The sequence below is a fragment of the Pelophylax lessonae genome, assembly GCF_965119305.1.
Source record: "Pelophylax lessonae genome assembly, chromosome: 1".
Classification (NCBI taxonomy): domain Eukaryota; kingdom Metazoa; phylum Chordata; class Amphibia; order Anura; family Ranidae; genus Pelophylax; species Pelophylax lessonae.
Genome location: NC_138768.1, coordinates 265,590,137 through 265,616,337, shown reverse-complemented (window position 1 = coordinate 265,616,337; position 26,201 = coordinate 265,590,137). Strand labels below are relative to the sequence as shown.

General features: G+C 47.6%; 1 protein-coding gene across 2 annotated transcripts in view; it reads right to left on the bottom strand.

Moving 5' to 3' along the window:
- The window catches only part of TOP3B (DNA topoisomerase III beta), a 187,905-nt gene that overhangs the window by 12,940 nt on the left and 148,764 nt on the right, over positions 1–26,201 (bottom strand). For both annotated transcript variants that reach the window (XM_082247853.1, XM_082247854.1), the window contains one exon: positions 13,270–13,370. In XM_082247853.1, coding sequence (XP_082103979.1) covers positions 13,270–13,370 — 101 coding nt within the window. The remainder of the gene's footprint in view (positions 1–13,269; positions 13,371–26,201) is intronic.

Below are 26,201 nucleotides of genomic sequence, written 5' to 3'. Positions count from 1 at the left end.
CCGCAAACCGCGGCCTCAATTTTGGGCCTGATCTGGCCGCATGAGGCATCAGTCGGTCAGCTTGGTCAGGCACCTTATCTTGGTCAGTTAGGGCAGCTCGGTTCAGGTACCCGGACAGTTGCAAGTAGGCCGAAAAGCCACGGACTAAATTATCGGCCCGAACCAGACACGTGAGGTGCAGACCCGCGGATGAAGAAACATCCGCTCTCCCCCAAGCCCATAACCACCACAGGGAGCCCAAAAGACATCCCTGCCCCAGTCACTAACCCCCAGGGCCAGGAACTTGCTCAAGACCCCGGTTGCGATCCACCCCCCACCTTACTGGAGCAAGTAGAGAAGCCAACTCCTACCTAACCTTGGGGGGGGGGGCATGGAGGTAGGTTGAGGCCAAAAGACCACCGTGACTGTTAGAGGGGCTGGGGAAAATGGAAAGGAACCCGGGGGTCCGACCATCCCAAAGAGGGGCCCATGTCCACCCCAAGACCGCAAGAGCTATGGGGGTACACTACTCACCATACCAACGACAATCGGGTGGGCGCCACTCCAGACAGATTACCTCTCCACTCGGGGTGGGGTTGCTAAGAGCCAAGTGGCACGCTGCGACTCAGGCCGAACCAGGTCGTGTGCATCCCGGCGAGGTGTTTCACTAGCAGGCCAGCCCCCGTCCATCGGGGCTCTGTCGTGGCGAGGCCTAGCGCGACACTATAACCTGCACGCGCTCGCTAGCCGGACTGGGAGACCTTAAGGATCTAGGATATCCAGTCCGAAACCCAGTCCCAGCCGGGAACTAGGTCCTACTCCTAAACTAGGCAGAAACAAACTGAATCCTATAGCAGAGTGAGTGGGTGTATGCCTGCAGGGACTTCCCCATAGGTGTGGTAAAGTTTTTTCCTGCCTAGTGTCCAACTCCTGTAGGGGGACAGCATAACCCAATGGTTAAGAAGAATATGGAGCTGCGTCTGTCAATGAACGATAGAGAAAATACATTTCTCTGAGTTCATTGATGGACACAGCGCTCCATAAATCATGACTATCAAATATGGTGACAATCCATAAATAAAAATGGGGATTTAGTCCCACCATATGGCCATATCGTGCTCAAGCCCACCACTACGTCAAAGTACCCCATTATCAGTCTTAATGGAGTACTTTGACGTAGTGGTGGGCTTGAGCACGATATGGCCATATGGTGGGACTAAATCCCCATTTTTATTTATGGATTGTCTCCATATTTGATAGTCATATTTTTTGCATGTGTGCGCTATTCTTTTTTAATATACATGACGCTTGGTTCATAGCTGCACCGGCTTTAGATATATATGTTCAGGGTTTGCTCCCCCAATTTTTTGCTTGCTCCATAAATCATAACTACTGGGTTATATTGCCTCCTCCAGGAGTAGGACTAGGCAGAACAAAAAAACACCTGGTTACGCCCATGGGCCGTCCCCAGCTTGGTATATAAGCCCCCTCTCGGCTCTAGGTAATCAGTTTAGTAGCAAGCAGTATTAGAAGTATCAGAACTCCATAGAGGGGTGGGTGCTGTGTCTGCCGATGAACACAAAATCTCATTATATCTTTTTTTCATTGACGGACACAGTAAAAAAAAAAAAAAAAAAAAAAAGATGTAAGGAAGGAGAAAAAAATTGTCTAGGTCCTTACTCCGGGTTAGACAGAATAAAAACTGATTACCTAGAGCAGAAAGGGGGGGGGGGGGGTTTATACCAAGCTGAGGACAGCCCATGGGCGTAGCCAGGTGTTTTTTGTTCTGCCTAGTCCTACTCCTGGAGGAGGCAATATAACCCAGTAGTTATGATTTATGGAGCGCTGTGTCCGTCGATAAAACAAAAGAGAATTATGATTTATTCAGTGAGTTCTTGCTACATATGTATGGTGATAAGATTAACCCTGTAAGTTTTAAATAAGATAGCTGTCGTACGTTTGGTGTAGATTTGACTTGAACTAAATAACCCTTGTGGTTTAGTAAAGGAGAAAGAGGGCTGCTTGCATTAACATTTAAAGATATAGGTAACACTGGCAGAAATGTTTTTAGCTGTTCTCTTGTCAAAGTAGCACAGTGGTAATCTATCTCTGTGGTTTTTAGGATACGTCAGAAGATATTGTTTTCTTTGTTGGTCATTGGAGGGCACACCAATTCAGAAACAAACAGTACTCCGAGAGAAGCCCAACTAAGGGGTGGCCATCACTGCAAAAAAAAAAAAAAATACTAACAGGCCTTACAAAGAGAAAGGATGACTGCCTGCAGCCCAAGGGCCACCTGATGGATCAACACTCAAATCTGAATGAATTAGGTAAGGCCCCCTACTAAGTTGGTTAACTTGCCAACACAACCAAGGTAAGAGCACAGAGGATCACCCAGATGTTAAAAACCCAGATGGAGTGATGGAGTAGGTCACTGCCAGAAGGTAATTACTTTACAGGCAAGGGGAAAAAAAACCAAGGTAGTGAGAAGCTGACTAAACCGTACCCACCAATAACAGGTGGAAACATGACAAAATGGACCCTAAACCTAAACACCTAAACACCACTGGGGATTATCTCCAGAAAAAAAACAGATCCCAAGGGGAACCTAGTGCGAAACACACAGGCAAGAAAAGACCAGCCAGTCTACCTGGGAAGGCCCAAGGCCTACCATCCGTAACTGCATTGGTCAAGGATAAAAAACATTTTTGACCACAAGAAATTGCCTGGCCAGACAACCAAATAGCTCCAAAGGGTGTTAATAGTCAACTGAGCCCACTTAAGACCCCAAGGGTTCAATGTCACAAAGTGAACATGACAAGGGAAGAAGGTGTGAAGGTGCTATGCACTGCCGCAGGAGTAGGCAAGAATGAAAATTAGATCTTTGCCTCAGACTGGTTAGATGAAGACAACCAAAAGCCACTGAGGATGAAAAATAAAACATCCTCTCTGAGGCCCTTAGGTGACACTGGGGCCCTTAGAAACATCGTGCAGTCTGCCTAACCCTAGCCAGCCATGGATCCAGAAAACTCCTGATCCCCCCCACGTCCAGAAGTACTAACAACCACACAGAGAGTGGGGCAGGAAGTTTAGCCAAAAGGCTTAGAGCACTCACCTGAATAAGTGCAGGATACGGCAAGCAATCTTTACAAATGCCATGTTTACCACAATGCATGAGCAGTTCATTTACTCTGCGTTTCCTTTATGTAGCACCCTCCTAGGTAGGTGCTAGTGAGAAAGTATAGTTTTGAGCCTTATCTGCTTACCAGAGGGGCTGCAGGTAAATCTATATTGTTCTCTGCCTAACAGAGAGCAGGATCTGTTAGTGAGGTCTGCTCATTATGCAATTCATTATGTCTAGAGGAGCGTTTCACATTGGTCCAATAGGGAGGCATGTTGGACAGTGGGAGGAAACCTGACAAATGGATGCATAGGCTTTGATACAGTCCTGGTGATTGGCAGAAGGCTGGTTACCTTGGTGCATTCTGGGATACTGTATAAAAGCCAGGAGCTCATGTGCTGCAAGGTCTTTGGCTGGAGAGCAGAGTCCCGAAGGGAGGGGGCATGCGGTCACAGGAGGTCGTCCTGAGGGCCTAAGGAACGGATGAGAGGAGCTGAACCCAGAGGTCAAGGAGAGCTGACTGAGGGGGAGACACTGGGACCACAGTATCATTAGTACAAGGACTCGTGTCAAGGGGCCTGACCTAAGGGTTGCCACCCCAAGTGTAGGATAGTCAGTGGATGGGTGTCAGCAGTGAAGAGAAAGAGGATGCTAGTGAGAGTGTCCTGAAGATAATTGCTAAGTTCACCAAGTCATCATCTTATCGGGAGGAAAGAGACTTAATCTAAAATCACCCATAGTGGCAGGGTGATTCAACAGCCTGGCTGTACCTGAAGATAGGAGTCCTTAACTATTGTGCACAGTTAACAATTTCCCACAAAATCATGTAGCTCTACGTTAGCTGCAAGAAATGGTTGTACTGGGGTGATTCCTGCAGCTAGAGGCATCATCCCGGTACCATTTTTTAGAGCCGGCGGTTGGCTATCAGGTGGTAACGGCGAACCGCTTGGTCGTTACCCCAGCAAGCGGGTGGGGATGCCCCCCTCCCGCGGCTCTGCCCGAGTTTCCCATCCCACCGGGAGACCCAAGCAACCAGCCGGCACCTCCGCTGGTTGGAGTCCCGAACGAAGCTGGATTCGGCTTCAATCAGGTCTCCAATGATGCAACCCGGAAGCAGCGTTCATAATGTCACGTCCGGGTTACTCAGCAGCTAAAGGCGCCGAATTTAAAAAAGTGACAGTTTTCAAAAATTCAGTTTTCGGCATTTTGAAAACATTGAAGTGCAATGGAGGGGTCTGGGGTCTTTTAGACCCCCGATCCTTCCATAAAGAGTACCCGTCACTGCCTATTGCTGTGCCAAGGGATGTTTACATTGCTTGTGACAGCAATAAAAGTGATCAGATTTTTTTTTTTTAAAACCTGTGCTAAAATTAAAAAATTAAATAAAATAAACCGTTGTCGTGAGCTCGCGCATGAAAGAAAACGTATACGGAAGTCATGCCCGGAAATGAAAGCACAGTTCAAACCACACATGTGAGGTATCGCCAGAGCGAGAGCAGTAATTAAAAATCTGTAACTCTAAACTGGTGACCGTTAAAAATTTTTAAAGCACCGCCTAAAGGAATTTTTTTGACCGTAGTTTGTCGCCATTTCACGGGTGTGCACAATTTTAAACCATAACATGTTAGGTATCTATTTATTCGGCATGACATCATCTTTCACAATTTAGAAAAAAAATGGGCTAACTTTACGGTTTAGTTTTTTTCAAATGCAGTGAAAACGGAATTTTTGTAAAATCTTACCGTAAAATTCCTTTCTCTGAGTCCTCCGACAGTCGCCGCCCCTTCATAATCTTCACCAATGGGTATTGACCTTTGCTCCGTAGAAGTAGCTAGGCTCAAGATTTGTTAATACAAAAGCTTTTAGCATAATCACACCCCTAGGGGGCGGTCCCCTCAGTCAATACCTCCCTGCTTCCAGCATCCTCAACTCAGTTTGGCAGCATAGCATTAGAGTACATAAACAAAACCCCAAAAGAGGGGCGGGGGCGGCAACTGTCGGAGGACTCAGAGAAAGGAATTTTACGGTAAGATTTTACAAAAATTCCGTTTTCTCTTACGTCCTCCGACAGTCGCCGCCCCTTCATAATCTTCTCCAATGAGACGTCCCAGAGCAGTGTAGACATGAGGGGTGGGAAACGCAGCCGCGCACAAAGCAACGCAGTACCCACATCAGAGACAGGAACCTTACCAAAGTAAGAGAACCAACTGGGCAACATGAAAACTTGCTCAACAGGAGCAACAACCCAGGAAAGAACAAGTACACCCTGCGAGCCGAAGTGATCGCCACCAAAAAGGCAACCTTCTTGGACAACAGAGACAACGATCACCTGATCACGGATATAGAAATACGGGACAACTAAGGGAACAGTGACCATAGGTCAATTGGTTTCAGTATTAATTACAGTAATAGGAAACACAAGGGTAATATAAGGACGCTGAATTTCACAAGAGCCAATTTCCCTAAACTGCGCTCGCTGCTAGAAAATATCAAATGGGATAGAACCCTGGGAACAAAGAACACGGAGGAAAAATGGGAGTGCTTCAAGAGCATACTTAACAAGGGAGTGGGCCAGTGCATTCCACAGGGAAATAAATTTAAAAGAGCAAAACTAAACCCTGGGTGGCTAAACTCCAACATTAAAATGTATATTAGAGCTAAAGAAAAGGCCTTCAAAAAATACAAGACTGAGGGGTCATTGGCAGCATTTAAGCACTACAAAGAGTGTAATAAGAAATGTAAAGATGAAATCAGGGCGGCTAAAATAGAACACGAGAGACATATAGCGGAGGAGAGCAAAAAGAACCCCAAGAAGTTCTTTAAGTATATAAACAGTAAGAAAGCCAGGCCAGAGCACATTGGCCCCATAAAAGATGATAAAGGAAAAATGGCCACTGAGGACAGAGAAAAGGCGGAAGTGTTAAATAATTTCTTTTCTTCAGTCTTCACAAAGGAATCGGGGGGCTACACGAAACCCGCTTGTAAGGCCGAACTAAATAATACACCTCAGGAAGTGCCGCCATGGCTAACAGAGGATAGACTTAGAGCTAAACTAGAGAAACTTAACATAAATAAATCCCCGGGACCGGATGGCTTGCACCCGAGGGTTCTTAATGAGCTCAGCCAGGTGATTGCCAGACCATTATTCTTGATCTTTAAGGATAGTTTACAGACGGGTATGGTGCCAGCTGATTGGAAAAAAGCCAACGTGGTACCAATATTTAAAAAGGGGCCGAGATATATCCCGGGTAACTATAGGCCGGTCAGCCTAACATCAGTAGTCTGCAAAATTTTGGAGGGGATGATAAGGGACCACATACAAGACTTTAGTAATGAAAATGGTATTATAAGTAGAAATCAGCATGGATTCATGAAAAATCGTTCGTGTCAAACCAATCTGTTAACCTTCTACGATAAAGTGAGCTGCCACCTAGATAAAGGTAAGCCTGTGGATGTGGTGTATCTGGACTTCGCAAAGGCCTTTGACACCGTTCCTCACAAACGCTTACTGTACAAACTAAGGAAGGTAGGTATGGATCATAAGGCGAGTACCTGGATAGAGACCTGGCTCCAGGGGAGAGTACAGAGGGTGGTGATTAATGGGGAGTACTCGGATTGGGCGGGTGTGGAAAGTGGGGTCCCCCAGGGTTCTGTCCTGGGACCAATCCTGTTTAATTTATTCATAAATGATCTAGAGGAGGGGATATCTAGTACAATCTCAGTATTTGCAGATGATACTAAATTAGGCATGCCAATATCTTCTATGCAGGATGTGGAAATCTTGCAAGCAGACCTGAACAAAATAACGGGGTGGGCAACCACATGGCAGATGAGGTTTAATGTAGAAAAATGTAAAGTAATGCACTTGGGTGCCAGAAACCAGAAAGCAAGCTATTCACTAGGGGGTGAACCTCTGGGTGAGTCTAGGATGGAAAAGGACTTGGGGGTACTGGTAGACAACAGGCTTGGCAGTGGCATGCAATGCCAAGCCGCCGCAAGCAAAGCCAACAGAATACTGGGATGTATAAAAAAGGGGATTCACTCCAGAAATAAAGAGATTATTCTCCCGCTCTACAAGACTCTGGTCCGGCCACATCTGGAGTATGCTGTCCAGTTCTGGGCACCGGTCCGCAGGAAGGATGTGCTGGAACTGGAGAAAGTCCAGAGGAGGGCAACAAAAATAATTAGGGGAATGGAGGACATCGGCTATGAGGAAAGACTACAAGCACTGAACCTATTCTCTCTGGAGAAGAGACGATTGAGGGGGGATATGATATCAATGTACAAATACTGTACTGGCGACCCTAGCATAAGGAACAAACTATTCAGAGAAAGGGAATACTATAAGACACGTGGCCACTCACTAAAACTTGAGGAAAGGCGGTTTAACCTTAAAGTGCGTAAGGGGTTCTTCACTGTAAGAGCGGTAAGGATGTGGAATTCTCTTCCACAAGCAGTCGTATCAGCGGGGAGCATAGATAGTTTCAAAAAACTATTAGATGTACACCTTAAAGACCACAACATACAGGGGTACACAATGTACGGTTAAAAGCAAACACACACACGCATCATGGGTTGAACTGGATGGACTTGTGTCTTTTTTCAACCTCACTAACTATGTAACTATGTAACTATGTAACTATGTAACGAGATCTCCCTGATCTTTTCAAAAGGAGCCCGTTGCAACACGGACAGAACAAGGTTCAAGTCCCATGGAGGTAAAGGTTCCCTCCTAGGAGGGACCAAATGTCGCACCCCCTGAACAAAGGTGCGAATCAACGAATTAGACGCGTTGGAAAAGAATGGCCAGCGCAGAAATCTGACCCTTAATCGTGGCCAGCGCCAAACGCTGGTCCACACCAGTTTGGAGGAAAGCCAACACTCTCGACACCGAGTATGAGCGAGGGGAATACCCCCTGGACTCACACCAGGCAAAGTACGCTTTCCAGGTACGGTAGTAAATTTTTCCTGAAGAGGCTTTTCTAGCCTTAATCAAGGTGGGAGAGACCCCTATCCTTCAGGACCTGGCTTTCAACAGCCAGGCCGTCAAAGCCAGCGACTGTAAAGCAGGATGGAATATCGGCCCTTGAGACAGAAGGTCTCGAAGCGGCAGACGCCACGAAGCGTCGACTGCCAGATTGACGAGGTCCGCGTACCAAGACCGGCGAGGCCAGTCCGGTGCCACCAGAATCACCGTATGCGGTTCCGAAGCCAGTCTGCGAAGGAACCTGGACAACAGTTGAATCGGGGGAAAGGCATACATCAGACGATACTGACGCCAGGGCGCCACCAACGCGACCGAGGCATCCGCCCGCGGATCGCGCGTCCTTGCCACGAACCTTTCCACCTTGTTTTTTAGACGAGACGCGAACAGGTCCACATCTGGAAGACCCCACTTCGCGCACAACATCTGGAAGACATCCGGGTGAAGGGACCATTCTCCCTGGTCCAGGGTCTGGCGACTCAGATAATCCACCTGCCAGTTCTCCACCCCCGGAATGTGTACTGCCGATATCGCCGGGACGTGCGTCTTGGCCCATGACAGAATGTCGGCCACTTCCCGAGCCGCTCGGGCACTCCTGGTGCCCCCTTGATGGTTGATGTAGGCCACCGCCGTGGCATTGTCCGTCTGAACACGAACTGGACGGCCCTGAAGCCGTTCTGACCATTGCAGAAGGCAAAGCTTTATCGCCCTCAATTCCAGAATGTTGATCGGAAGAGACGACTCCTCCTCCGACCAAGTTCCCTGGGCGGACAGAACGCCCAGAACACCACCCCAGCCCGACAAGCTGGCAGCCGTGGTGATCACCGTCCACAAAAATGGACGAAAAGACTTGCCCCCCGACACCGCTGGGGACTGGAGCCACCACAGAAGACCCCTTCTGGTGCGATGGCTCAATGAAATCCGTAGATCCAGAGATTGCGGTCGCCCGTCCCACTCGGCCAGAATCTCCGCTTGAAGACCCCGCGTGTGAAACTGGAAAAAGGGAATCGCCTCGAAAGCCGATACCATCAAACCCAGACATCTCATGCATGTCCGGAGAGACGAGTATTGAGTGTCCCTGAGGGACCTGACCTCGTCCTGAAGCGTCCTGAGCTTGTCTTCCGGCAGGAAGACCTTCGCTTGAACAGAGTCCAGAATCATCCCCAGGTAGGGAAGACGAACCGACGGACACAGCGTCGATTTCGGAATGTTTATCGTCCAACCGAACTCCTGCAGAGTCTGCATCGTGGCGGACAGGTCGGTTACCAGATCCTGACTGGCAGGGGACCGAAGTAGGATATCGTCCAGATACCCCAAGACAGAGATGCCCTGAGCTCGCAATAGAGCCAGGACCGGCGCTAGCACCTTGGTGAATACCCGCGGAGCTGAAGCGAGACCGAAAGGTAACGCCACGAATTGGTAATGATCCTCCCCAACGGCGAATCGAAGGTACTTCTGGTGACCCTCGAAAATGGGGATGTGTAGGTACGCATCCTTCAAATCGATGGAGGCCATGAATTCCCCCGAAACCAGGGCAGCCCCCACCCAGCGCAGGGATTCCATGCGGAACTTGCGAACCCGCACAAAGCGGTTCAGAGCTTTTAAGTCCAGAATCGGACGCACCTTGCCCTCCTTTCTGGGCACAGTGAACAGATTGGAATAAAACCCCCGAAACCTGTCCCGATGAGGCACCGGAACCACCACTCCTTGGGCCCGCAGGTCCCGCACCGCCAGGTGCAGATCCTGCAAGCGCTCCGGAGATAGCTGAAGATTGGAGGGAAAAAATCTGCCCGCCGGCCGAGAGAGAAACTCGATCTTGTAACCAGATCGAACGATTTCCTGAACCCATCTGTCCCGAATGCGGGCCACCCAGGGTTGCAGAAAAACGCGCAAACGTCCCCCCACCCCAGAATCGGGTGAGGGCGCCCCTTCAGGCTGAGTTGGCGTGGGAAGCGGAACCGGACTGGCCAGACTTTTGCTTACCCGCCCACGGCTTCTTCTGGGAGCCTTGGCCTTTGAAAGGCTTGCCTATGGATTGCGACCGAAAGGCACGAAAAGAACCCTGAGCGGGCCTAAACGAGGAAATCCTTTTACCGCGAAAAGACTTATTCTTGTGAGAGTGGGGCAAGAGAGTGCTCTTACCCCCTGAAACACCTTTTATCAGTGAATCCAACGCCTCACCAAAAAGGCGAGACCCCGCGTAAGGAAAATTAGCCAGCGTCTTGCGAGAAGTTTGGTCAACCGACCAACTCTTCAGCCATATCAGACGACGGCTCAACACCGCTACACTGGATAGGCGCGCCGCCAAGGGGACCAAATCCAAGTCCGCATCACACAAATACATGACACCTTGATGAATTTGATCCACCATAGCCAACGTGGTCGGTGGAGCTGAATCAGTCACCAGGGTGCGCCTGAGCACCTGCGTCCAATCAGCAATAGCTTGGGCTGCCATAATGGAAGCAAAAATAGGCTTCAGCATAGAACCAGCAACCGTATAAGCATGACGGGCAAGGGACTCCAATCTCCTGTCCGTAGGGTCCCGGAACACCGGGGTATCCTCAGCAGGAATCGCCGTAGACTTATTCAAAACGGCCACCGCGTGATCCACCTGAGGCGGTACACACCAACGCTCTTCGGTGGAGGGTGAAAATGGATAACGCAGTTTGAACCTATTTGACACAGAAAAGGGCTTCTTTAAATTGCGCCATTGCTCATCAACAGCGTGTTGAAATTCCGCAGGGCAGGGAAAAACCTGCGCTGATTTGCGTTTCCTTTGCGTCCCATAAGAGGACATCAGAGCAAGAGGACTCGGTTCATCCAGCAGACGCAGCGTTTCTTTAATAGAAGTAATCAACTCATCCATGAGTGCAAGCTCTTCAGGCGAGCCAGGGGGGGGGGGAAGTATCAACCCCCTCCACCTCAGCCTCCCCCTCAGACCCCATAAGGTCCAGAGAGGAGCGAGACCCTGAGAAGGGCACGCCAGCCACAGCAGCCCCATCGCCCTCTGAATCAGAGGAAATGGATAATCTGGCCCTTTTTGCGGATCGATCAGCCATCAGCATCTGCACCTGTGAAGCCAAGTTCGCTACAACAGCAGCCAGATCAGCCCCCTCGGGGGGTGCAGCAGCCCCTTGGCCCCCCACCAGGGTGGGAGGAAACTTGCAATCCTAAGAATCCATGCCCCAGTAATAAACTGAAATAAAGGAACTGCCCCTTTAACAACGCGGCGAGCACAGCCCACCGCACACTACTGAATGTACCGACCCCGCAGGGAAAATGAGCACTGAGCAAGGAAATGCAGGATAAGGAAGGTAAAAACCTGGAGAGACCACACAGGCTGCTGCCACCGATCGCCGTTCCAGCGAAAAAGGAAGTGATGCAATGGCTGACCGACCTATATAGCCTATGAAGGCTCCACAAACATGGCCGCTGGGCTGAGGGATTCAGGTCCCAAGAAAATGGCGCCGACATGTGCTTGCTCGATCGTTCGTCGGCAAAATGGCGACGGTTTGGCGCCAAAACACAGCGCTGTACTAGACCGGGCCGGTCACCACACATAAACCGAAAAAAATGGCGGGCCGCATCAGCGGCCGCCACACAGCATGTCTGAGCCCAGTCTGCCCCATACATTACACACAGCAGAGCGGGAGAGCCCCCCCCCCCCCCGCAGCCCACAGAAAGGCAGCTACACAGGGATCTTAGGGAGCCCGCACTTACACAGACATGTGGGTCACACAGTCACAGACCGACATCCATACAGACAGGTCCCCACATAGAAAGTTACTTACCCACCGGATGGCGTGGGGAGCTGTCACCAGCGAACAAACCGCTATACAGATGACAGGGAGTGTCGCAGCCAGGACGCAGCGGACTGCGGTGCGAAACCACAAAAATGGCGTCCAGTGAGGTAGCCACCTCACAGGCAGCATCCCTGCAGCGAACAGGGATGGGTCGTTCAATATGCCAGGGAAACCTGAGCTGAACGCTCGATGGCAGGCTGGGGAACCTTCTGGCTCTCAGCCCTGGGATCCAGGGCGGCCAGTCCGAGACCCAGCTCCGCATAATCATCTTCATCCGAAGAAAACTAAACTAAGGCTGATAAAATAACAGCTAAGTAAAAGAAAGAGAAAAATACTTAAAATAAAATCAAAAAATGATAGAAGGCTGAGACTGAAAGCCCCAGCACAGGAACAGCCAGCTACTCCTAAGCTAGGCAAATTCAAACTGAGTTGAGGATGCTGGAAGCAGGGAGGTATTGACTGAGGGGACCGCCCCCTAGGGGTGTGATTATGCTAAAAGCTTTTGTATTAACAAATCTTGTTGCCTAGCTACTCCTACGGAGCAAAGGTCAATACCCATTGGTGAAGATTATGAAGGGGCGGCGACTGTCGGAGGACTAAGAGAAATGTAATTTTCCCCCCAAAAAATGGTGTTTGAAAGACTGCTGCGCAAATACAGCGTGACAAAAAACATTAACGACTGCCATTTTATTCTCCAGAGTTTTTGCTAAAAAAATATATATAATGTTTGGGGATTCTAAGTAATTTTCTAGCGGCCAGTGGTTTAGTGGTTAGCACTTTTACCTAGCAGCAAGAGGGTCGCTGGTTTGAATCCCAACCACGACACAACCTGCCTGGAGTTTGCATGTTCTCCCTGTGCGGGTTTCCTCCGGGTACTCCGGTTTCCTCCCACACTCCAAAGACATGCTGGTAGGTTAATTGGATCCTGTAAAAAAAAAATTGGCCCTACTATGTATGTATAAATGTGAATTAGGGACCTTAGATTGTAAGCTCCTTGAGGGCAGGGACTGATGTGAATGTGCAATGTATATGTAAAGCTCTGCGTAAAATTGACAGCGCTATATAAGTACCTGACATAATAATAATACAGATTTTAACTTGTAAACAACATGTTTTAGAAATGGGCTCGGTCCAGAAGTGGTTAATTTGGAGTATCCCACTATTCCCTTCTCCTATCCCTAATTTATAATAAACACAAAACAACCAAAATACCCCTGGACTGATTATTGGAGCGAGCCAAGGAAGGAGACAGTAAGGACTTGAAACTGTCATTTTTGTATGCTGGTAACTCAGGGGGACTCGAAAATGTGAAACCTGGCAGTCCTTACGGGGGGGCAGTGCTACATTGAGCTGCTGTTTTACTTTACACTAACATTACTTACCTGGATATATTTCATGAAGCGATGACATTTACCGCAGCGAGACAGTGGTTTGCCAGTGGCAGCCAGAGGTGAGAAGGATACTTCCATCAGCTCGTCCATTCCTGGGGGAAAAAATAATCATTAGCCCAAAATGTCAATCTGACAAGAAAATATTCAGACTTAACACATCAAATAATATTTGTGAAGCATCTTACAAAAAAAGAGCACATTCAAATAATAATAGACCCAAACTATGCCGATGAAACACTTCTTTATCTTGCCGATCCTGACACCTCCTTGTCAACAGCTCTCAATCTAATAGAACAATTCAGAATCTTTTCAGGTCTCAAAATCAATTGGGATAAATCCCAGATAATTCCTATTGATAACGCCCCGTCTTCATCCATCCAAACAGACCTTTCCCAGCAAAGGGTGCGTCGCATTAAATACCCTGTGATACAAATCACTAGATCAGCAGCAGACTATACCCCCGACAATATACAACCACTTTTCCAGTTGATTGAGGCAAAAACACAGATCTGGGCTCACTTACCTTTAGGAGTAATGGGCCGCGTTAATAATGTTCTTTGGCACTCGCCGTTATATCTACGCTTTAAGCACTTTAAATTGATGAAGTCTCTTATCAAGCCATTTATTTGGGGGAGCACCAGACACAAATTGTCATAGAGAAAATTTAAAAACCCTACAGACTTGGGAGGGGTGTCACTCCCAGATTTAAACCTTTATCACCTAGCATCTCAACTGTCCCAGCTCTATCATATAGACAAAATAGACAGGTCCAGATTTCTAGCCCAAGTGGACACAACCGTCAGCAGACCCCTTATCTGCAATAATAAATGGTCTGGTTACTCCAGGAGACAGGGGGTCCCTCCTGTACCAGTACAGGCGCATATTGGATGTGGTGTCCGACAAGCTTAAACTTCCCCCACTTCATGCATCTACTCCACTATGGCATAACACCGCACTCATGGAGTTCTGTACAATCCCAGACCCAGGTGTATGGAGCATCAGGGGCATATACTATTTAACCCACGTACTGGCGAATGGCACTCTAAAATCCTTTGATATGTTGAAAGATGAATACCAGCTACCAAACCACATGTTCTTCAGATATTTGCAAGTCTGCCATGCCTTTCAAGCACAGTTCACCTTTGTAACCCCCGATTGACTCAATCCCTATTATGGAAGTAATTAAGACCAAGAATCTGATCACAACATTTTATACCATGCTGCACCTTCCCTCCTCGTCTGAAATTGCTAGTGCGCTTAAACCAAGTTGGGAGAGCGATATTGGCACCCTGGAGGACGGGGAGTGGAGTAAGGCATTGGAAAATTGTAAACGAATATCCCCAAAATTGTTTAATTGCTTAACACAGCTATACATTATCCACCGCTCCTATCTTACCCCCCTTAGATTGGCCAAATACAAAGGGGGGTCACAATACCTTATGCCCGATGCGTAAGGGGGACCAGGGTACCTTCTATCACTTGCTCTGGCAATGTCCGAAAATTCAAGGCTACTCAAAGCAGATAATACAGTTTTTACATGACAACATGGGATCTCCTCTAACTCTACACTCTAAGTCGTGTTTATTAGGGATACACCCAGATATGGATATAGATAGATTGACTAGGATCTTCCTCCAGGAAACATTATTTACAGCCAGAAAACTGATTGCCAGGGAAGGGATGCGAGAGCAAGCTCCTGAACCCAGCACCTGGCTGACAGAAATAAACAACACCTTGCCATATAAAAAGTTTATATATAAACACAGAGGCTGCCATTCCAAGTTCCACAAGATATGGGATAGATGGCTTCCGGTCCCAGAAGCATGTAGCTAGTAGTGGTCCCTAAGAACACCCCACACTGTTTAAACAGTGGTGGGCATGAAACTCTAAATGCCCCTCTGCTACATCACAGATTGCTCCATTAACTCCAGAACCATACGTCTACTCTCCTATATTGGATAGAGCGCTATGTCTTGCATAATCTGTTACCCATTAGATGACTTCTTAAATTCTGCCAACCATATGTACACTCCTATGTAACCTTCACAGCCTATAAATCTTAATAAAAACTTTTGTTCATTAAAAAAAAAAAAAAATAATAGACCCAAAGATATTTTCATATAAGCTAAATGTATATGCAAATCTGAACTTTTTTCCATTCTCACCTTCATAATCCACCAACTGATCCCCTAAAATGACATCACTGACAGCCAAGAAGGCTCAAGAGGTGGGAGGGGCCAGGGCAAGTTCAACTCTTACACTTTGTAAAGAATTTGACCTATCTAATGAATATTTTGACATATTGTTTCCACTGAAGGTAATGTTTATGAATTTCAATATCATATGATTGGTTTATATTGCCTAGGTTTGTGCTTTAAAGCAGTATTAAACCCAAAATCAAAAATGTCATATATTGCAGCTTACCAATCATTCGATGTGTTGGCTTTATAAGTTTTCTTTAGGCTTTTTTCACCTCGGTTTGCACCTGGTGATCTAGCCAGTAACTCACCTCCTGTATTAGACTGCCTCCACTCTGGATGCAGGAGCACAGAGACACCTTTGGACAGCAGCATTGTCAGTCAGAGGAGGGTAATGTTTAGATGGACTAGCAGTTTTACATACACTAACAAATTGAAGCCAAACTCCATCTAACTTTTTTTTAACCACTTAAGCCCCGGAGGATTTTCCTGCTCAAAGACCAGGGCCTATTTTGCGATTTGGCACTGTGTGACTTTAACAGACAATTGCGCGGTCATGCGGAGCTGCACCCAAATGAAATTGACGTCATTTTTTTCCTCACAAACAGAGCTTTCTTTTGGTGGTATTTGATCACCTGTGCGATTTTTACTTTTTGCGCTATAAACAAAAAAAGAGCGACAATTTTGAAAAAATAACAATATTTTTCAATTTTTTTTATATTACATTTTTTAACATTTTAGGCCAATTTGTTTTCTGCTCCATATGTTTGGTAAAAAAAAAAAAAAAAAAAAAAAAAAAAAAAAAATCGCAATAAGCGTATTTTGATTGGTTTGCGCAAAAGTTATTGCGTTTACTAAGGGAAAGATTTATGTCATTTTTATTGTTTTTTTTTTTTTTTACGAGTAATGGCGGCGATCTGTGATTTTTTTTTTGCGGGACTGCGACATTGCGGCGGACAGATCGGACCCCTGACTAACATTTTTGACACTTTTGGGGGTACCAGTGACATTACTACAGTAATCAGTGCTATACATATGCACTGTTACTGTAAAAATGACACTGGCAGGGAAGAGGTTAACGTTATTAGTGATCAAGGGGTTAAGTGTGTCCCTAGGGGCGTGATTCTAACTGTAAAGGGGCGTGGCTAGTGATGTAACCACAGAGACATATGATCCTACATAGCAGGATCGTGTAGTCTCTGCAGTTACACCAGGGAGAATGACAGGCGGCTTTGTTTACATTAGCCACCTGCCTTTCTCCCTCTCCACCAAGAGATCGCGGGTGACCGTCGGACATCGGAGCCGCTGGTCACTCGCGCGGACATGTCAGGGAACAAGCGGGGGCGGGAGCTGAGCGACGTAGCCCTACGTCGTTTTGCCAGTACTGGGCTGACTGCCGCAGTAAATAGTCATGCGGCGGTCGGCAAGCAGTTAAGAAGTTACAGTAACAGCTTTGTGCCTTTTGATGAAAAGATTTTTCATAAAAAAATAAACAAAAGTTGACCATTGTAAGCACCCATAAGTATAAATGGTTTCTCTCAACTGTCTAACTGCTACATCAGCAGGACAGCTTCTTCTGTTGAAAACAGACTTACTGGCTAGATCACCAGGTGAAAATAAAAGAAAGAAATCTAAAAAAGGAAATCTAATGCAGCCATCACATCTAAGAATTGGTAAGCTACAGTATAATAAAAGTTTGCTTTGGGGTTTATACCCAATGCTGTATCTTGGCCTAGGCCAATAAGGCCCAGGTCTAGGGCGGCACTTTGTAGGGGGGGGCGACAAAATAAAAAAAAATAAAACAGCCTCCTTCTGGCTCCAGCACAAAAAGAGTCCCCACCGCTTGCGCTACACTTTTAGTGTAGCGCCAGTCTTATTGGCCGGACTGAGCCTGGTTGCAGGGCCTAGGAGGCAAATCGGTCTGACGCCCCCATAATGTGGACGCACTGCTGCCAGTTTGACAATACTGGCTGGTGGCCGATGACTGGTCTGACGTTTAGACAGACCATAAGCCGCACCTAATACCTAATACAACATGCGGCCGCCAATACTAGTAAGTGTGGCACTGGCAGCAGGTCTTAGCAGCCTAATGCTCCGCCTACCCTCCTCTGCGGCATACCGGGTTTTTGTAGCCTTCTGGATGAGAAGTAAAGCTGGAACATATACTTTTTTTGCAACCTGCTGATTTGTCTTAGCTTTTTTTCTATAGGAACATCTTAATGCCAGGTAATCCTGTTTTATTTAGCAAATTGTATTGTATTTAAACATACGCAGGGAAAAGATCTTTCAGTCTGTGTGTTGACATATTTTTGGGTAATTTCTGGCCTGATTGAGTCCTAATGCTTTGACTATTAAACTGGTTCGTTAATGTCACATGACCACCTTCAAATTGAACTGTAGTTGGGCATGTCTCCATCCCCAGTGTTCCTCCTGGGATAATTGGCACTGACAGCCAAGAGCGGCGTCTGCATTGTCAGATCAGCATTGTATGTCCAATAATCTACAAATATGGATTTAGCCCAACCCTATCTGCTGGCCCAATGTGATGACATTTAGGGGTGTTTTAGCAGGTGAATATGAGCACTTCCACTACTGGAAGTGTTTTTGTTCTCACTGAGCACTGGCATTTATTTGTTCTGACATCAGTTTGAGATGTTTCAGTGACCATTCAGAATTCATTGACAGGTGAACTTGACCTCCTTCCGACCTGCATTTACCTGTGCTTAATGCAGATTTTGCATTCCAATAGTCTAGCATAGGTATGGAAAATCTATTTGAAGCAAGCAAAAGCCTCTCAAAAAGGGGTGTGGTTTGCAGATGACAGAGGGCTTAAACAGGAAGGGGTGTTGCCTTGGCAGGAAGGGGTGGATTATATTTAAATTAGGGGGTGCACGAGTTTAGTCAGGCCTAGGGCAGCACAAAACCTAAATACACCACTGTTTATACCACTTTAATGGAAAGAAAGTATGAACATATTGGCATGAACCAGATGTTTCTTTATCTCTATCAGACAGCGTGGTGTATGGGAAATAATAAACATTAAACACATACTAATGTTAAATCTAGTCCAAGACCAGATGGACTGATTTTAGTTTTCCTTCTGGAAAGACTAAGCTGCTTGCTTAACAGTGCTTTTTAAAAGTTTAAAATGACATCTTTAGCCACTTGCCGACCAGCCGCCGTAGTTTTATGGCGGCAAGACAGCTCTATTACGCGAAACGAGGTACCTGTACGTCGCTTCCTGTAGCAGATAGTGGGAGAGGGGCACACCGCCTGGGGCATGCACACGCGCCAATTGGCCAGAGGGGGAGCCAATCAGTGGGTCCACCAGACTCAATGTCCCCTGGCCACCCGCGATCGCTCCACATGGAGACACAATGGCAGCCTGCCGTTGTAAACAAGGCAGACCACTGTTCTGTCAGAGATGAACACAGGGATCCCGTGTTCCTCCTATTTAGGAACACAGGTCTGTGTTCGTCCAGTGAGTACAACCCACAAACAGTAAGAAAGCACTCCCTAGGAGCACACTTAACCCTTTGATCACCCCTGGTTTTAAGCCCTTCCCTGCCAGTGTCATTAGTACAGCAACAGTGCATATTATTAGCACTGATTAATGTATTATTGTCATTGGTCCCCTCAAAAGTGTGAAAGTGTCAGTTAGGTGTCCGATCTGTCTGCCGCAATGTCACAGTCCTGGTAAAAATTGTTGATCGTCATCATTACTTTTAAAAAAGAAATAAATAAAAATGACATAGATCTATCCCCTAGTTTGTAGACGCGATAACTTTTGCGCAAACCAATCGATATACACTTATTTGGATTTTTTTTTTTACAAAAAATATGTGGCCTAAACACATGTTGGCCTAAATTGATGAAATTAGATTTTAAATTTTTTTTCTGCTTGGGAATGTTTTATAGCACAAAGTAAAAAATGGGATTTTTGACTTACCGAAAAATCCATTTCTCTGATGTTCATTGACAGACACAGCTCCTGATCTTCTCAACCATTGGGTTGTACTGTCCCCTACAGGAGTAGGACACTAGGCAGAAAAAAAGTCTTACTATGCCTATGGGCAGTCCCAGGGTGTATACTCCCTCTTTCTGCTATAGGTACCCAGTTTGTTACAAGCAGTGTCAGAAGAAATACAACTCCACAGAGGGGTGGGTGCTGTGTCCGTCAATGAACTTCAGAGAAATGGATTTTACGGTAAGTCAAAAAATGGATTTTTGTAAAATCTTACCGTAAAATCCTTTTCTCTTAGCTCATTGACAGACGTAGTCCTCGGTGATACAGCACCTTCGGGTTATGTTGCCTCCACAGGAGCAGGACTAGACAGGAAATTAAAAAGCTCTGGCCACACCCTAGGGGCAGTCCCAGAGGGTATATCCTCTCTCTCTCTGCCTCAGCAAATCAGTTATGTGAAAAAGCAGTCTTTAGAGATTTTAACCCAACCCAACTCAAAAAACAGAGGGGCGGGGACTACGTCTGTCAATGAGCTAAGAGAAAAGGATTTTACGGTAAGATTTTACAAAAATCCATTTTTCTCTAGCGCTCATTGACAGACGTAGTCCTCGGTGATACAGCACCTTCGGGACGTCTCAGAGCAGTATCACAAATGAGGGGTGGGAAAATGAAAATCAAATCCCAATCTAGAAGGCCCAACCGGTGCCAACTAGAAGTTTACAATGCTCATCCTTAATGATGAGACTCAACAAAAAAGAGAAAAAATTTTTTTTTTTTTTCCAAACAGAAAAAACCCTCGAGGTAGACCACCGGTCTCCTCAAATTGCGGCCTGCAAAACCTTGCGGCCAAATGAAGCATCCGCCGATGCCGTCACATCAATTTTATAGAATTTTGTAAAGGTATGTACCGACGACCAGGTGGCCGCCTTACATACCTGGACCACTGACGCCTGATGGCGAAAGGCCCAGGAAGTACTGAGCGCTCAAGTGGAGTGCGCCCTAACAGGGAACGGAGGACTCTGACCCTTAATAGAATAAGCCTGTACCACCGTTTGTCTAATCCATTTGGCAATGGTCGCGGCAGATGCAGGCAAACCCTTTCTGGGACCATCCGTGATCACAAAAAGTGAATCCGTCTTACGGAATGATTCCGTAGCTTTCAGGTATACCCTGATTGCCCGAACCACATCTAAGGAATGCAACGCATGTTCCCGATGATGCTTGGGCTGAGGACACAAGGAAGGTAGTACAATATCTTCATTCAGATGAAAATCCGAAACCACCTTAGGAAGAAAAGATGGCTTAGGATGAAGTACTACCTTATCCCTATGAATCACTAGGTATGGGGACTGGCATGATAATGCAGCCAGTTCTGACACCCTGCGAGCAGAAGTAATAGCCACCAAGAAGGCCACCTTCTGGGATAAAGTAAGCAAGGGAATCTCCCTGATGTTTTCAAAGGGAGGTTTCTGTAGAACCGACAAAACCAAATTAAGATCCCAGGGCGGTAAGGGCGCGCGGACTGGTGGAGCCAGGTGCCGCACCCCCTGGATGAAATTCCGCACCAAGGACTTGGTAGCTAAAGGCTTCTGAAAGAAGATTGCTAATGCTGAAACTTGACCCTTGATGGTGCTCAAGGCTAGCTTCTGCTCAACCCCTTGTTGCAAAAAGGCCAATATTCGAGTCACCGAATAGGTACGTGGAGGAAATCCTAAAGATTCGCACCACGCAATATAAGTCTTCCATGTGTGATAATAGACCTTGCTGGAAGTCGCTTTCCTTGCTTTAATAAGGGTAGGAATGACTGAAGTAGACAAACCTCTGTCCTTCAGTACTTGGGTCTCAATGGCCAGGCCATTAAAACCAGCGACTGTAAAGCATGATGGTAAATTGGTCCTTGAGACCACAGACACTCCCTGAGACGAAGTTCCCATGGAACGTCTGCGACTAGCATGTCCAAGTCGGCCAGGCCGGCTTGAGGAGGCCAGCCTAGAATTTCTAGGACCACTGGCGCTGATAGAATCTGAACCAGGCGTCCCTAGAGGTATCTGGCCCCGACCATCCGAGAAAGTCTGGTCGTTTTCTGTTCCCACACATTTATCAGATACCTGATTGTTATCAGGAAGGGTGATCTTTTCTGGTTGAACCTCAGGGACCGAAGTCACCCGACTAGAGGCTACTTGGCCTATCTGATCAACCAGATCCGATTCCTGTGAGGTATAGGGACTAATCTTAGGAAAAGGTAAAGGAAAAGATCTATTCAGGGAACGGTAACTACCGCTTCCTGTAGTACTTAAATGTTGGAAGGGAAGAATCGCACCGGTAGTAGTGGTTGATGCTCGATCTAATGTCCTGAATACCGGTGAAAACGTCCCCCCACCCTGAACCCGGGTGGGGGCGCACCTTCAGGCTGTGTAATCCTTTGCTTCGGGTTTGGCTGGGTTGGTCCTCTGCTTGTCCGACCAGCCCTTCTTGAACCCTCCTGGAGGAGTCTTGCCTTTCCCGCTTGTACCAGCCGGGCGCCCTTTATGGGCGGTAAAGAAAGGTCCTCGCTTGTTGCGAGGTCCCTTAGCTTTAGCAGCCTGTGGCAAAAAAGTGCTCTTGCCCCCAGTGGCATCCTTAATGATTTCATCTAGGTTGGCCCCAAATAGACGATTCCCCTGAAAAGGGAGATTTGTCAAGGTCTTTTTGGAACCTAGGTCAGCTGACCAGCATTTTAACCACAGCACACGTCTGAGGATGACCGCTGACATAGATGCATGCCCTAATAAGGGAGTAGTGTCCAAGGATGCGTCACAGATAAACTGTAGCCCTTGTATAATCTGTTCCATCAAATCAGATGTCTCCTGGGGAATATCTTTTCCCCTAAGGTCTTGGCGTACCATTCTCGCCCATTCCGTAAGTGTCTGGGAAACTAGACCAATAACAATTACTGGTCTAAATGCTGACCCTATCAGAGAGAAGATGGTGCGGGACTCTGCTTCCATCTTTCGATCCACCGGATCCTTAAAGGACGAAGTGTCCTCCACTGGGATAACCGTGGCTTTATTCAGCCTGGAAATAGGTGGATCCACCACTGGTGGTACCGTCCATTTCTTAATGATGGATTCCTCAAACGGATAGCGTCTAGCAATACGCTTGGAAATAGTAAAGGTACGTTTAGAATGCTCCCATTCTCCTTTAATCTGATTACCGAAACACTTGGGTACAGGAAAAACCTTCACCGTTTTGATGGGCTTATTAGTACCAAAAGGAATCTCTGTTTCAGTTGCCTCTGCCGGTAAAGCCTCAAGTTTTAAGGTTTCCTGCACTGCCACAACTAGTGCGTCCACCAATGCTTCTTCCTGAATTATAGCGGGAGAAGAAACGTCCTCCTCACTGTCTGAGGGGCTTTACCTGAGACAACAGCCCTTGCAGAGGAACCTGCAACTGCAGTGACCATCTCTGAATCTGAGTCAGAGGTGTCAGATAGTATAGGGGTAGGCGGGGGTCGCTTCCTTGACCCCCGTCCCTGACAGGCCGCCTCCACCCGAGCCACCATAGACTCCAAAATTGCTGTAAATGACTCTACACTCTGTGCACCGGCGGGTCCCGTGGCCCCCTCGAGGGAAACAGGTGGGGGAATATGTGTGGCAGGGTCCATGATAATTCCAGTAACTTCCCGGATAATATAATTCAAAAATAAAAAACTTTTTTTTTTTTTTTTTTTTTTCAGACCCCCAGCGCCACAAAAAGCCCCTTAGTGTTACCTGCTAGGGATCCCTATCGATCGAGAGAGAGAGAGATAGACCCCCAGGCTCACCACTTGATGCTCAGAGTTTAACTGCAACAGGTTACAGCGCTGTCTTGACAAACAGGAAGTCTTTTGGCTGGCTGCCCAGGAAGAAAGGAGGCGGCTCCGCCCCTCTGCACGCCTTCCGGCGCCTCCCCTAGCTCCACGAGGTGTTTGGATCACCTCAAACATGGCCGCCCCCATGCTGGAGACACGAGGCTACGCCAAAATGGCGGCTCGTGCGATCCAGCAAAAAAAATGGCGGCGGCCTGTACTGAATAGCGGTGTGCTGCAGGGCACACAACACTCTCTCTGCATGGGGATTTGGCGTGGTTGGCGGTACCGGCCCTGGCGGACCGCATGGCCATTCGGGAGGCCTGCTAATAGCTGGAGATCTGATTAGGAAGGCAGTCTACATGTCCGTGGCTTCTGACTGGTAGGTAGCTTATTTTTATCACCGTAAGATTCCCAGAATGCCACTGATTATAATCTTTTTAACATGTATACAATTCGATTTTTAGCTCCCAAACCAAGCCTCCTGGCTTTTTGCACATGAAATCACACTCAAAGTAGGGGGATCTGTGCCATGTTATAGGATAGAGGGGGACTCTATCTTACCATACAGAGAGGGGCCCGCGTTCACCACAAGACCCGTCAGGGGAAAAGGGGGAACATACTACTCACCATACCGGAACCAGGCGGGCACCAACTCCTGACAGTACCCCTCTCCACCGGGGCGGGAGGGCTGTCGATCGATATGGACGCCGTGACTCATGGTCTTTGGCGTTTCAGCGAGACGTTTAACTCGCGGGGTCAGTCCTTTAATGGGACATTGTCGCGGCCGACCCAGCGCGGAGCTATGGCCTGCACGCGCTCGTAGGCTGAACTGGGGTGACCACCGGATCTCAACATCCAGCCCGTCGCCCAGTTCAGCTTTCTTGCTTGAAGATCTCACAGGAACACTGGAGAAAAAAAGCTGTCTAAAAAAATCTTTTAAGAAAAAAATCTTGCCAGGACCTAAGATTCCAGCAAGGTATCTAGGTCCTTACTCCTAACTAGACAGAAAATAACTGATTTGGTGAGGCAGAGAGAGAGAGGATATACCCTCTGGGACTGCCCCTAGGGTGTGGCCAGAGCTTTTTAATTTCCTGTCTAGTCCTGCTCCTGTGGAGGCAACATAACCCGAAGGTGCTGTATCACCGAGGACTACGTCTGTCAATGAGCGCTAGAGAAAATCCCATTTTCTCTTTCATTCATTGATGGACACAGCTACTGATCTTCTTAACCATTGGGACGTCCCAAAGCAGTGTTAAACTCGAGGGGTGGGAACAGCGACAACTAAACTATAGCCAACCTGGTAAACAGGAGCTCAACCAAAACAACTGGAGCCCACCTGAAAAGAACAATACACCCTCAAAGAGGACCAGGTCCTCTAAACAGCAGTCTGCAAAACTTTGCGGCCAAAGTAAGCATCCGCAGATGCCAACACATCCACTTTATATAACTTTGTGAAAGTGTGCACCGATGACCAGGTGGCAGCCTTGCAAACCTGCGTCACTGACACCTGATGACGGAAGGCTCAGGAGGCACTGAGCGTCCAAGTAGAATGCGCCTTGACAGGGAAAGGAGGAACCTGACCCCTGATGGAATAGGCCTGATCCATCTGGAAATGGTCGCAGATGTACTCGAAGCCAGTTTCTGCTCAACCCCCGTTGAAGAAAAGTCAAGATCCAAGCCACCGAAAAAGAACGAGGATGAACCCCAAGAGACTCTAACAATGCAATGTACGTCTTCCACGTACGATGGTAGATCTTCCTAGAAGTAGTTATCCTAGCTTTTAACAGCGTTGGAATCACTGACTCAGACAACCTGTCAAAGCCAGAGACTGTAAAGCAGAATGGAAGATTTGTCCTTGGGACAGCCGATCCTACTTGAGAGGAAGCTTCCAAGGAACGCCAGCGATCAGCCGCACCAGATTGGCGTACCAAGCCTGGTGAGGCCAGTCTGGAGCCACTAAGATGACCGGAATCCCTTCTGCCTCTATGCTGCGTAGAAGTCTTGGCAGAAGCTTGAGAGGAGGGAAGACGTAAATCAGACGATACTGACCCCACAGGGCCACCAGTGCGTCTGTGGCATCCGCAAGAGCATCCCGTGACCATGCCACAAACCTCTGCACCTTTCTGTTGAGCCGAGATGCCAACAGATCCACCTCGGGGACGCCCCACCAGAAACACAACTAATGAAACACATCTGGATGAAGAGACCACTCCCCTTGGTCCAACACCAGCCTGATAGTTTTCCACCCCAGGAATGTGTACTGCTGAGAGGGCTGGAACGAACCGTGCTACCCACCTTAGAATGCTGGCTACCTCCAGAGCCGCCAGGACACCTCTTGTGCCACCCTAGTGATTGAAAAAATCCACGGTCTTGACACTGTCCAATTTAATGCGCACTGGGCATCCCTGAAGACGAAACGTCCAATGGTCCAGACACAGTCTGATAGCTCGGAGTTCCAAGACATTGATCGGTAGTCTGGACTCTTCAAGTCTCCAGATCCCCTGGGCAGAATGTTTGCCGAGGACGCCTCCCCAGCCGGACAGGCATCTGTGGTGACCACTGTCCAATACAAGGGGAGGAAGGATTTGTCCAGCTGAAGCACCGGAGAACGAAGCCACCATATCAGGACTTCTTCCTTCCCCCTGCTCAGCCAGATCTGATTGTCTAGTGACTGCGAAGACTTGTCCCATTTGGCCAGAATCTCCCTTTGCAGGGACCTCGTATGTGCAAACGGAACCGCCTTGAAGGTTAACACCATCAGGCCCAGCACTCGCATGCAAGTCCGGAGGAATGACCATCTGATGGACAGCTGGAGATGAATTGCAGCCTGCAATTTCTGGAGTTTGTCAGGAGGAAGGAGCACTCCAAAGTCCATAGTCAGACCCAGATAGTCCAGCACTGTGGATGGAACCAGAGCAGACTTCTGAAAATT